This window comes from Channa argus, chromosome 11 (genome assembly GCF_033026475.1).
Source record: "Channa argus isolate prfri chromosome 11, Channa argus male v1.0, whole genome shotgun sequence".
Classification (NCBI taxonomy): Eukaryota; Metazoa; Chordata; class Actinopteri; order Anabantiformes; family Channidae; genus Channa; species Channa argus.
This window is the reverse complement of record NC_090207.1, coordinates 25,656,509-25,670,217: the sequence shown is the minus strand read 5'-3', so window position 1 is coordinate 25,670,217 and position 13,709 is coordinate 25,656,509. Positions and strand designations below refer to the sequence as shown.

General features: G+C 39.6%; 1 protein-coding gene across 2 annotated transcripts in view; it reads right to left on the bottom strand.

Moving 5' to 3' along the window:
• Positions 1-8,445: 8,445 nt before the first annotated feature.
• The window catches only part of mamdc2a (MAM domain containing 2a), a 28,689-nt gene continuing 23,425 nt past the window's right edge, over positions 8,446-13,709 (bottom strand). The window contains exons 10-14 of one of the 2 annotated variants that reach the window (XM_067521992.1): positions 13,579-13,675; positions 11,613-11,759; positions 11,123-11,382; positions 10,182-10,266; positions 8,446-10,024 (exon numbers count right to left, since the gene is read on the bottom strand). In XM_067521992.1, coding sequence (XP_067378093.1) covers positions 9,963-10,024; positions 10,182-10,266; positions 11,123-11,382; positions 11,613-11,759; positions 13,579-13,675 — 651 coding nt within the window. In that variant the 3' untranslated portion in view covers positions 8,446-9,962. Of the gene's footprint in view, positions 10,025-10,181; positions 10,267-11,122; positions 11,383-11,612; positions 11,760-13,578; positions 13,676-13,709 lie in introns of those variants that run through there. The other variant, XM_067521993.1, reaches the window with a different exon arrangement.

The window sequence follows — 13,709 nt, the reverse complement described above, 5'->3', positions numbered from 1 at the left end:
TATGATCTCTGTGTTGATTATAAGAAAAAATTATAAATTGCCATATGTTTTGGACAAATCATCAATTCTTCATCATAACGCTTTGTTCGTTTTTGCAATTTTCAGACTTAATGTATAAATATAATAAACATCAATCCAAAAACAATTGGGCCATCTGGACTAAATGGTCATAAAATAACAGGCACAGACTAATAACTTTTATTTGTAAGCCAACGATTTCCACAAAGATTTAAAACTGCACAGAGCAATAAGTAAATTCAACATACATTGCAGTTTTTTTTGTGTGTGAGGCTCCTTCAGTGTAAGATTCTGATTTTCAACACAGTGACATAAAACATTTCAGTGTTTCAAACGGGAGTTTTTCCCTCCTTTCAAAACACAGTGAAAAACCAGCCATATCACTCTGTCCAACTGGGACCTTGCATGTGTACATTTATCATATTTATATTTTTGTTGAGCTCACAGCATAGAAACACAATCATATCTGTTACATTTTATGTTCTGATGGAGAGAAGTTCATACATCCTTCTTCCTCTGACTGGCACGTAGCCCATGCTGGTGCACAGCTCTGGCCTCAGCCCCATCCTTAACATCCAATGCAGTGTTCAGCCATCAATTCACCAGCCAACACTTTTGTAAAAAAACAAAAATGCATTTCAGAGTGGTATTTTTGTAGTAGTGGTACAAAGATAATATTATATCACTCTGTATATTAAACATATATTCACTTAAAAACAAAATACATCTTTCACTTTACAAAAAATGTAAGTAAAGAACCAAAGAACTGCACCATATTTCAGTGGCTGCACTGCAAGGTAAACATGATTTCTACGAAGCCTGCAACCGGCTGCCATTTACCACAGAGAGCCTGCAATTAAGGCTTACTGTGATGTAGCATATATCATTTGTCTGAAGCGAATCAATTATAATCAGCAGGGACAGCACGAGTGTAGTAACAGAGAATGAAAACATGCAGAATAAAAAGTGTGCATAGTTTATGTTTTTAGACAAACAGCCATTTCTGCCACTTTATAAGTGATGACTAAAAAAGAAAAATCACACAAACATTACTTGTATCTAGAGACTTGTCCACCACAGGACCCCTCTTCTGTGACTTCACATAAAGTTTTTATTCACACTAAAACAACCTACTGAGAATATAATTAAGGGTATATATTCTCATATTCCATACATACTTAATGTTCTAGGCAACCACCTCTCCGTGTAAATGAGAACTTTAGTAAAAAACTTCTAGATTACTGTAAATAATTAGCAACAAAGCTGGAAACTGTTTTGTAAGACAAAATAAACCTAAACCAAAATAATTTTATTTTAAAATGACCGATGCAAACAACTACATCTTTCCGTATGCTTTACTTAATCGTGGATGTATTGGCCTCTGGGTACAAACGGGATCCTACATGGATTCTGTTTACAACTTTGTGCAGTAATTTTATATTTATTTGTAGGACTTTTGTGTGTGATTTTAGTTGTTTTGCGTCTTTTTTTGGAGCGGTTCAGGCCGTTGGTATCTGTTTTTGTGCATCTCATTCTGGCCATTTTGAACTATGAACAGTAACTTCAGAGGCTCCGGCCCCACAGGCCCAAGAGGTCACGGGGTCGTCACAACACTAAAAGTCAATTTTGTCTCTTGGTATGGACAGTTTTCCCCTAATTCTTGGACATCTGTATTGATATGACTGTCTCTGTGATATATTGTGTTTGTTTGATTGGTCCATTTCATGCATGGTATACAAAACGTTGGTGGATTTTAAAGAACAGTTGATTTAGTTTGTAATATTCTTCCAGCATTTACCACTATAACCAAACCCCTTGTTCTTGCAGGTACAAGTACATAGCTCTCTTCATTTGGAGTATTCACTTCGGTGAAAATATTTGGGAGCAAAGTGCTGTGCTGATTCATCTTTCCTTTCTGTTAGATAATGAGGCGAGGTGACAATTGTTTGGTTATGTATTGTCCAGTTTGTGCAATGGGCCACTGGAGAGGGGTCTTACTGCCTTTTTTTTTTACATCTAGGATCCAAAGTACTTTGTTGCATTAAAAACAACTAATTAAAGCAAAAAGCAGCAAAGCACTTGGCCGCCATGCTGTCAGAACAGCTTCAGTCCATTTTAGCATTGAAAGGTCTCTAGAACTCTACCGAAGCGACTGACCACCAGATGACAAAACATATTCCCTCGTTTGGTGTTTGGATGGTGATGGTGGAGAGTGGTGTCTAAATCTCCCATAGATTTGTTCATTTGGGTTAAAATCTGGTGACTGCGAAGGCCTTAACATATGATTCACATTATTTTCATTTTCATACTCTGAAATCATTCAGTTCTCTATGGACAGAGGTATTTTTATCCTGTTTCTTCACTCATTCCTTCAGGATTTCCATTAGTTTGTCACCTGCCTGTACATAGTTTTTTGATACGATCATCAATCTGTTAACTAAAACCCAGAAGACATACAGGGTTTAGAAATGTGTCCAACTGCTAAGACAATTTCTTTATTTGTTAGGGAATTAATTTATTATATGAAGGTGTCACACAAAGTATTCAACTGGTCTAATGCAGAAATGTGATCCAAGTTGTCTTATTTCCTTACAGAGTATTTTAACTACCAAGGTTCCAGCAGCTCATACACTGTAGAACAGCGCCTCCTACTGGCCGTTCATAGCATTTCACTAGAGACACTCAACACTATTTTTCACATGAAATCAAAAAGAAAACCATACATTCTCTCAAATGGAAACAGCAGTGTGTTATTGTATATGATTTTTTTTTAACTGTTTAACTCGACACACACTTCTCTTTGTAGTTCTGTACAGTATCCAATCATGCACACATTACCTAAATAAAACAACTGATAAACCACAATGGGTAATCTAACAATCGCTCGGAGTGAATTAATTTATTGGAGAAGAAAAGACGAGCAGACAAGGAAAAGAAAAGGCAGAGCGGACATGAAGGTCAATAATGATCAGTGATATTGACGTGCAAACATCTAAAACACAGGCTGTAGAATGTGCCTTGTCCCATTTTCTGGTGTAAATCAATTCAGTAACCTTTTTTTTTTTTTATTGGCAATATTTTACACTAAACAAATTATGTGCATAAAGAAGAAATAATATTAAATGTAAGATTTTGGTTTAGTTTAGAGATTGTAGATTGAGGTTGGCCGCCCACTGCTACAGGACCATTTTCAAAAGTTCTGTTTTCAGCACTTACTTTACAGTATTTTAATAATACAGCATTTAAAAAATAGTATATATGAAAAGGGCAGCAACATGACTGTTTCAATTCATTTAATGCTTTTGACAAAAACCATCAATTAAAATCTACATTTAAAGTGTAGCTGATTCGTTTAATTTCAATCAACTGTGGTGGTGTACACTGTCAAAATGACAAAAATTGAGTCCAAATAGTTATGGATGTGATTATGGGTATGTGCTTTCTATTATTTTCATCATCTTAGTAGACTTCAGACAGCTTGTTGCTCACCTGAACCCACTCCCTCCTCATCCTCAAGACCAATCGTGTTTCTAAACTCTTTATAATGTTAGGAGCTACTGTTGATTTAAGGAGCAGCAGCTCTCGAGACAAATTCTCAGTGAATTCCCGATGAAGGGTTATCGACCCACCTGTACACCTTGAGCCATGGAGAGCCTGACCCCTCCATCCTGTCACTGATTAACCACCAGGGATTGTCGACCGAATCGCTGGATGCAATCAATCGCTTCACAACTGTCACACACTGACCACTTCCACTAATGATGACAAGCTAATTAGTTGCTTCTCTCTGGAAGGGCATCAGCTCTTCAATAATTTATTTTGCCTTTTATATTCTGAAGAGTATAATGAAGAAAGCATCATCTGGGATCCGCTGTTCATGTCTGTCACCTTTCAATTTACTGTATAACAGTCTGGAAACCCATACATTACACGTGGCTCCATCATTACTATCTCGTGCTGTGTGGACACTGCGATGGGAATCTGAGTCTGGATGTTAGAGCTAGTAATAGCTAGTACATCCTTTTGGAGACCAAGATTTAGAGGGATTTCTAAGCCAAAATGGAATATAGTATTTATTATTATGTGTTCATCAGCGTGTGAGAAATTGAAATGTATTCTTTAGCTTAGATTATATTAGGGTTCATAACCCTGGTCCCCAAGCCTTCTGCTCTGCTGGATCAGGTGTAATCAGTCACTCAAAAGCTGGAATATAACAATGCACTTAGTCTTTCCCCATCCCACACGTGTGTGTGCACCAATTATGTTCACGAAGCGAAAAAAAAAAAAAACAAGCGTTCTGTGCCACAGATGTGGTGGATATATTTGCAAAGAACATGCAGCAACCTCAGTATATTGCCTACACTGGGATGGGATTGGGACACTATGGCACTGTCTTTTCAGAGCCATGAGAAATTTGTAAATGTATTCATACAGTATGGTTCAAGCATTCATTTTGTAATATAGTTCAATTTTCCCTTTCAATAAATAAATCATGCAAATCAGTTTTGACCCGAAATAAAAAAAATGTGGTATTTTAAAAGTTTAGAAAATTTAACTGTTTTTTAACAAAGTGACTTTAAAAAACTGTAAACATTTCAGTGACATACTCTGTGATACATAGTACAGTAGGTGTTATCTTAATATTTGTTATAGTCAAAATCTACTACTACTCTCCTTTCGGCTTATCCCGTGAGTTCAGGGTCACTAACAGCGGATCATTGTCGGCTTGTTGATTTGTCACAGTTTCTACGCCAGATGCCCTTTCTGACGCAACCCTCCCCAATTTCTATCGGGCTTGGACTGGCACTGCACAGCTGGGGAGGGGAATGGGCCACTCACCCTGTGGTCCGTGGACAACTGCCATTTGTTATAGTCAAAATAATATACATATAATGTTTCCCCCCGCCAAAATGGAACCAGAAGGGGCCACAAGCCAGTGTCTTGTAGTGCCAGTCTCAAATCTGGATAAATGCAGAGGATTGTGTCAGGAAGGGCATCCGTTGAAAAACACATGCCAAATTAAACATGCGAATCATGTTGACTGAATCATGAATCATGACTTCCATCACGAATCTGACTTCCATACCAGATCCGTTGGGGCCTGGGTTAACAATGACTGCCACCAGTGCTAGAAATTAGTAGAAATTGATGAGCTGGAAAATGCAGGCGTGATGTTCAGTGTTGTTAGTGGATATGCCCCAAAGGTAGGATGTGAGTTAGAAGAGAAGGAGAAATTCTGGAGTGAATTGGATGAAGTGATGCAGAGCATCCCCAGAGGTAAATGGTCGCTTATATAGCGCTTTACAATGTTGATTCCCATTCACACACACACTCACACACCGATGGCAGTGGCTGCCATGCAAGGTGCTCACCTGACCCACTGGGAGCAACTTGGGGTTCAGTGAGTTGCCCAAGGATACTTCAACATGTAGCCAGGAGCCGGGATCAAACCACTGACCCTGTGGTCCATGGACGACTGCCTTAACAGCTGAGCTACAACCTACAAACTAGGTCAGAGATGGGAGGGAGTGGTGATTGGTGCAGATTTCAATGGACATGTAGGTGAAGGGAACAGAGGTGATGAGAATGTGATGGACAGGTTTGGTCTTCAGGACAGGAACGCAGAAGGACAGATGGTGGTAGACTTTGCAAAGAGGATGGAAATGGCTGTAGTGAACACTTTCTTCCAGAAGAGGCAGGAACATAGGGTGACGTATAAGAGCAGAGGGAGAAACACTCAGGTGGAGGTAGAGGTGGCAAAGGCCAAACAAATAACAAATGAGGACTTGTATGCTAGGTTGGACCGTAAGAAGGGAGAGGTGGATATGTACAGGTTATTAAAGATAAAGATGGAAATGAATTGACAGGTGCCAGGAGTGTGATGGGAAGATGGAAGGAGAACTTTGAAGAGTTGATGAATGAGGAAAATGAAAGGGAACGAAGAGTAGAAGAGGTGACTGGTGTTGAGCAGGAAGTAGCAAAGATTAGTAAGAGTGAAGTGAGGAGGGCGTTGAAGAGGATGAAGACTGGAAAGGCAGTTGGTCCTGCTGACAAACCTGTGGAGGTATGAAAGTGTCTAGCAGAGGTGGCAGTAGAGTTTCTGACTAGTTTGTTTAACAAGATCTTGGAGAGTGAGAGGATGCTGAGGAGTGGAGGAGAAGTGTACTGGTGCTGTTTTTAAGAACAAGGGAGATGTGCAGAGCTGTGGCAACTACAGAGGAATAAAGCTGATGATCCAAACAATGAAGTTGTGGGAAAGAGTAGTGGAAGCTCGGCTAAGGGCAGAGGTGAACATTTGTGAGCAGCAATAGGGTTTCGTGCCTAGAAAGATAACAACAGATGCAGTATTTGCTTTGAGGATGATGGAGAAGTACAGAGAATCTCATAGGGAGTTGCATTGTGTCTTCGTAGATTTAGAGAACGCGTATGACAGGGTGCAGAAAGAGGAGCTGTGGCTCAATTCAATTCAATTCCACTTTATTTATATAGCGCCAATTCAGAATGTTGTGAGGGCTCTGTGGCTGTTTCTGTGCTGCTCAGAATCTTGGTGTAACCATTAGAGGGGGCTCTCACCTTACAAAAAGGAGAGGACATTCCATTCTGTTACAGCTTCAACTGGGGGCATCAGTGATAAAATACAGCGATACAATAAAATCCAACGACAAGGACAAAACTATTAGGAATTTTCCTAAAACTGTGAATGTTATAAGTTCTAATAGTATTAATACAATATCACCTTTGTTTTAAACTATGTCAATTCTTTATGGAATTTGTATGAAATTTTTACTTAAAAATAAACATCCTCACAATTTTATTAAACATCAAACAGAACAAAACATGTTGTCCGTACAGTAGTTTTCACCCAGAAGCCTGAATCAGCCTGTGGGTCTGTGCCCCAGACCTCCACTGATTAATATTCTCATGGAGGATAAGAGTCAGCATGACCCCTCTTAGCAGTTTGCAGCTACACAGCCCCATACACAATTAAATGTGACACACTTGTGTGCAGAGGTTGTAAAAAAAAAAACTTAATAGTCAACTAAAAGTGCAAGTACTGGTCTAAAACAATTCACTACAAGTACCAATTCCAATTAAATGTACTAAGGAGATAATCTGCGTTTTATTTAAAGTACCAACTATTACTAACTATTCTACTAAGAGAACAATGTATTTTAAACAATAGCAATTCATGGGAAATGGTCAGCGCTTATATAGCACTTTTCTACCTATTGGCACTCAAAGCGCTTTACACTGCTTCTTATTCACCCAGTCACACTCACAATCACACACACACTCACACACTGATCGGGGAGGTTTTATGCAGCTGGCCAACACTCACCAGGAGCAACTAAGTTGGGGTTCAGTGTCTTGCTCAAGGACACTTCAACATGTGACCGGAGGAGCCGGGGAACCAACTGCGAGACTGATGGACAACTGCTCTTCCTTCCTGTGCCACAGTATTTATTATAGCAAATAATGTACAGTAATTAATAAAAGTCACTGTTAGTAAAGGTGAAACTGATTTTTACCACTTTTTGTGCTGACGGGTAGTTTACACATAATGATATATTGGCATTTATTATAGAATAATATTTATAAAAAACATATTATTTTATTATATTAAAACCACCAGGTGGTATTAATGTTTTGGCTGAGCCATGTGTATGACGTGTAATTCAGTGGTGCAGTGCTCTGCAGACTAACAACTAACCAATCATATGTAGGGACAAATCATTTTGCTTTATTGTCTGTATGTCTAAAAGTATGATTCAGATTCAACACTACCACTGTGTTTGCATCAGTCACACTTTGGTGTTGGTGACCTTGCACAAAAACAGACAAAAGCCAAAATTGTTCTTTTTGTTAACTGTTAATTTCACTCTGAGAATTTTTTTTTTTTTTTTTTTTTACTTAAGATTAAAAATTTGGTGTCCTGACACATAAAACATAAAAGTGGAACCTGAAATAATATGAAACTAACACAAGTCATAGCAAAGCAAAATAAAAATGGTAATATTATGATCCCATTATATTAATGTTTCAAGCTAATTTAGTTTGTGTATATATGTGTATGTGCGCTTATTTATTTCTTCATACCAATGTATTTCAGCATCTCCAACATTCATCTTGGGAGAAGGCTGCCCAAAAATGTCTTGCACATCAAAACGACCCTGACGTATGAGCAAAGTCCCCTGGTATCAGCTGCTTCTCCCCTTTCACACAGAAACTGAGCGGGTACATATGTGACAGTGTGATCCAACAACAGCTCTTGCCCATTATCTGACAAGTGCATAATTTTTCAGCACTATGACTCCACTACACTGGCTCAGCGAGTCCCACATGAGCCAAATCCCTTTGGAAGAGAACATGAAGGTGAAGGTTACATAACCCTCTGTTCTCGGCAGTCGGCAGAAAACATAAGACAAGTTGTAGTAAACCAAAATTCTTTTTATTGACAAGTGTGATCCGTGTTTACCGTTGTTGGTTCCAACATTTTAGAAACAGAATAATGCAAAACAGTGTCAGTGTTAACAGATAAGATATTTCAGCTCAACAGGGAAGCAAACAGACAACAGACTGGTTCCAGACCTCTGAATCACTGCTCACATCTCTGCTTTTCTCACCACAGAACCCTCAGTCACTAGTAGAATCCTGGCACGGGCGGCTGAAACATCTGCAGGAACACCCGTGATGCTAATGATTGAGCGTGGTTCGACGCTCGAGGGAAGGTTTCCAGCACCTTACGGAACCCACGCCATGAACCGATTGCAAAAAAATAACCAACATCTGTAAGCTTGTACAATGTGACCAATGCTGGACTCAAATCCTTTGTCAAAGTGGAACTAGCACTAAAAGAATTGCTGTAAAGTCTGATGAAAACAAAAAAAAACCTACACAATACTATTTACAATATAAACTGAGGTGAATATGTGAGAAGGTACTTGCTTTCAACTTGTAACTTCCCTAGCAAAGCATTTGCCATGTGTCTCTGAAATAGCTGTGTGTCCTAAACAAAAGGCTCCCATCTCTTGGACCTCGGTCCAATTTTTAAATTCTTCTCTCATCACTGTCCAGTACTATTGTTCGAACTAACTGACAGCTCCAGGCTACAGAGAACTAGTTACAGGGTGTTGCCTAAACCGTGTTTGAGGGAGCAAAGCCTATTGCCTATGCTTAACATTTTCATGATGCTGAAAAAAAAACATATAGCAGTGGTCAAGGTCCAGTGGCACTACACACAACAACAGTGCTAAAAACAGGTTTACTCCTTTGTTTCCCAGTTTGAAAGATTTTACTCAGCTTGGGTTAAAAAAAAAAAAAGTTTCTCTTGCTGTGATTCTAATTGTGATGGAATATTGTTGGCAGTTGGCAACAATTTATATTTTCTTTTTCTTAAAAACTCATCTTATTCCAATAAGGATAAAACACAGCTGTAGTTTTATAATAACCTAAGTGGGCTGGGTGGATAACATTATATTTTGACACTCATGCTGCTACTAACCTGATTCTTGATTCTTTAACTTGACGTTTAATTTAGTAGCTTTTTTTGCCATCCAACCCAACCGGCAATACACCTGCCATAAAGAATAGTGCTTTATGTATTCATCCATTATTTAAACCACTTTAAATAGTGGGGGGGGGTCCATAGTGTCCACAGGCAGTGGGTTGTGACTCCGCTAGTGCTATGAGAGTCAGGGTTGACTGTGAGAACTAACTGGATCTTGTGAAGAGAAGCAAATCACCACTCGCTTAATCATTACTTTAGGCACAAAAATTGCTGAACTAGGAAGTGAAGAAAGACGACAGCACAGGATGGTGGAGGTCCTGAATGGAACGCAGGCATTGCTCTATAGCTTTTGTAAATTGTCTTGTTGAGATTCACACTTTTCACACTCAGTTGCCGAACCTACCAAGCATTTATACAGAAAGACTTGTGGCCAGTCTCAGTTCTCAATCTCATTGAAATACTCAGAGAAGCCTGAGTATGGAGTGACGTCACCTGGATCTGGAGGATGAGACAACATACATATTAGATGAAGAACTCAAACAATTCATAATGTGTTGCTTAAACATTGTACAAATATCTAATTAATACAAAATAAAGAAATAAAGAAAAGTTTCAGGCTCTGTGTAACAATACGGCTGGATCTGTAAAACTGTACCTTCACACGGTCCCCTGGTAAAACCGATGTCATCAATGGCGATATCGCTTCGTAGTGACGGGCCTCGGATGGCTTCAAAAATAATCTGCAAAGTGGATTTGAAATGAAACAATGAAGAAGCGCACTGAGTGTAGGCCGTCAGCTTTGACTCAGGGGATTCAATAAACTTCTTTGTCCTCTCAGCTGTTGCACGGCCAGTGTGTTTGTTCCCTTATTAGTTTGTTTAAAGGTAAAGATGAAAAGTTTGGAGTTCATTCAATTAAAAATGTTTTTTTCTTATAATGCAACATCGCATTGCTCAGCTCCTCACATGATGTGCTGAGATGCCCAGTTAGAACCCCAGTGTGTTGTTTCCACACTTTCCTTAATGGCCAACTTCAGGAGGTCTGCCTGTTGGTGTGCACTGTAGGAGTAGAAACCCAAAACTGAGCTCCTTTCATGGACTTCCAGGACAGTCCTATGTCAATCTGTCAAACTGGGCATTTAGAAAAAAAAACTGATTACACCCAACAGTGCAGCCTGAATGTACTGTGTGGGTGCCGAAAGATATTTGCTGATGCTGTGACTACTGACCAAAGCAGCAGGACGAATTCTAAAGTGTGCTCTGCTCAGATTTGGGTAAATGCTTCCAAACTCAGTGAAGAGGGCTTCACAGTGCATATGGACAATGACCCAGGGCACTTAGTGAAACCAAGCCAAAGACTTGCTGAATACAAAATGGCCCAGGAAGTAAAGACAGCTGCAAAAAAAAGACCTGGCAGAGCAGCAGGACCTGGTGACATCTATGGGTTTGGTTTTTTGGAATTCAAGTCCACCGTGTTGAGCCAAAATGCCTCTGACAAAGCAACGCTCTCCAAATACTTACGTAACTTCCCGTCCCACATTGCCTCTATATGTTATGAGCCAGTTCGTCACACCAACAAGTTAAAACGCCGACTTACCTGGTGACGATCGTCACAGTAGTAGTCCACCTTGGCCCTCATCCAGCTGACACTCTGCTCGCCACGCCGTCTCCACAGCAGCATGTCACGCTCCCTGCTGCCATGGCGCAGCAGCACGCTCAGTATGCCGGTGCCAGACCCATACATGTGGTAGTAGAAAGTCAAACACTGTGACGATGAGGAGCCCCGCAGTTCAGAGGTCAGTAGCCGAGCTCTGTTACCAGAACGCATAAGTGACGCCTCAACGTACATGAAGTAACCTTGAAGGAGTACATAGACTTCTCAATACAACGTACTGCAAAGAATACAACTGCAACTCGAGTATTCAAAAATGTCAAGCAGACTTATATGAATAAATGGTTCTCAAAGTCTTAATTCCTGAAGTTACACCATTGGGATGATGGATTAACTCGTAATGTTTTGCAGCACACATGCTTCCATCATGTTCTCTGAATGAATGAACAAAGCAATGAATGAGGAAATGACTCACCCACCCCTGTGGTGTGGTCTCCCCTGGGTCCCGTATAAGAGGTGGGGGTGTGACCTCGGACTCGCAGCCAATCAGCCTTGCCTTCTTTCTTGTCCTGGATGTAGCCACACATTCCACTGTCAAAGTCACACTGACCTGGTAGAAGGCCTGTGGAACAAACACACGCTCACGTCAACACAAAAGGAAGTGCGGTTTCAGCCTGTAGGGATTTTGCAGTTTCATTTACAGCGTTTGTTCCCTCAGTTCAGTTTAGTCGCTCAGCCTGCTCAGTACCACTTAAGTCTCAGACAGTAACCTTGAATGTGTCATCAGGTATTCTTGAAGCTGCAACTTACACTGGTGAGTCCATCATTCTTTGAACATGACACATATAGGAACTATAAGCCAGGGAATCAGAGCCTGTTGTGCTGCAGGTTTCATCCTTCTTTGTTTAAACATTGTCAATAAGATCAATACTACAGATACAAAATAATCATATGTTGTGTTCACTTATTGCTCTTAAATCAGTGGTTAGTTATAACCAGATTTTGAACAGATTTTCAAAAATGTATGTATTGTTATTTGCTGCCACACTTACTTAAACGCAGGATATGTTGCCCAGGGTGGAAAAATCAGGAAACACCAGATGATTTTCAGTTCTTTGAAACAAAATGGGATTTCATCTTTTTGTTTTTATTAGTAAAGATTCGTTTAAAACAACCAATATGTAATAACCATTTTGGTTGGGATATAATAAATCCAAACAGAACCATTTCAAACATATTTTTAATGTAAATAGCACAAACGCAACATCTTAAATGTCGAAACTTAAATTTTATTTTAAACGCTTATTTTAAATTTGATTCTAGCAACAAGTGTAAAGAAAGTTGGGAGATGTTTATTTTATTTGAAAATGCCAATATTTCCCCCCATTTTTGCTTAATTTAGGACTTCAGCTGCTCAGTTCAGGGCCTCCTTTTGTCTATATTGTTTGCTTGATAATGCTCCACATGTCTTCAGTTTGTACTACTGAGCCATGTTGTTGTAACATGTGCAGAATGCGGTTTGACATTTTTTTTTAGCTGAAGTAAACAAGACCTTCCCTGAAAAAAAAGAGGTTGTTTGGATGGCAGCATATGGTGCTCACCTGTATATATCATTTAGTATATCATTAATGGAGGCTTCACAGGTGAGCATGTCACCCATGCTGTGTTCACCCCACCCGGTCACAGATCCTGGCCTCTAACTGTAGAAAACGAATCAGATGCTCCCTCTCCTCATGGAGAGAGCCATGACTTCCAAAAAAAATTTCACAACCTTTCCAATACTTTTGGTGACCCACTGACACTTTTTTGAGACTCAAATTTAAATTGAGCAAATATTGAAAAAAAAAAAAAAAAAAAATCACTTGCATTGGAAAGTACAGTAGGCACCCAGTCTGACAAGGTTCATCTTCACAGTCACCATAAAAGGTGTCAGCCATATGTCCTGCAAGCACCAGACTTATAGAGATGATATTAAAAACTCCAGAATATTGTTGATGTCCATGCATAACTTTTGCCATTTTGCCATTTATTACCTTTGCACTTCTGAGGAAAATGAATTGAAGTTTAGTCTTTCAATGTTAATACTGATTTTCTTTTACTGGCTACTTCTGCATAGAGTGGGGGACAGGGATTATTCGGCTTTTTTGGACAGCAGATCGGTTTTGTGAGTATTGGAAGAGTGAGGAGTTGTTAGTGGAAGAGCTACAGGCAGCAAATCTCTGTCTCTCTAACCGACATTTATGTGGAAAATTGTAGCCCTGTGCGCAGCATCAGATGAAGGTTGTAATTATTGTTAACCGACTTTTTTGTTTGGCTGCACTGCAAACCATCTGCCCTTCTGTTGAATTTCTGAAGAAGTAGCTTCTCTTTCACAGTTTGCATTGTGTTAAAATCAACAAAGCTCCCAGATATGCAATAGCTGTCAGTGTACAACTTTTTACCTGCTGTGATTTGACAGTCCCCTAGATTGACGGTGATGTCATCGATGGCTACCAGCCCACACTCCCAGAGGTTCTGGCATATGCTCACAAATACTACCTAGGAAACAAAGAAAACATTAAAATACATCTAT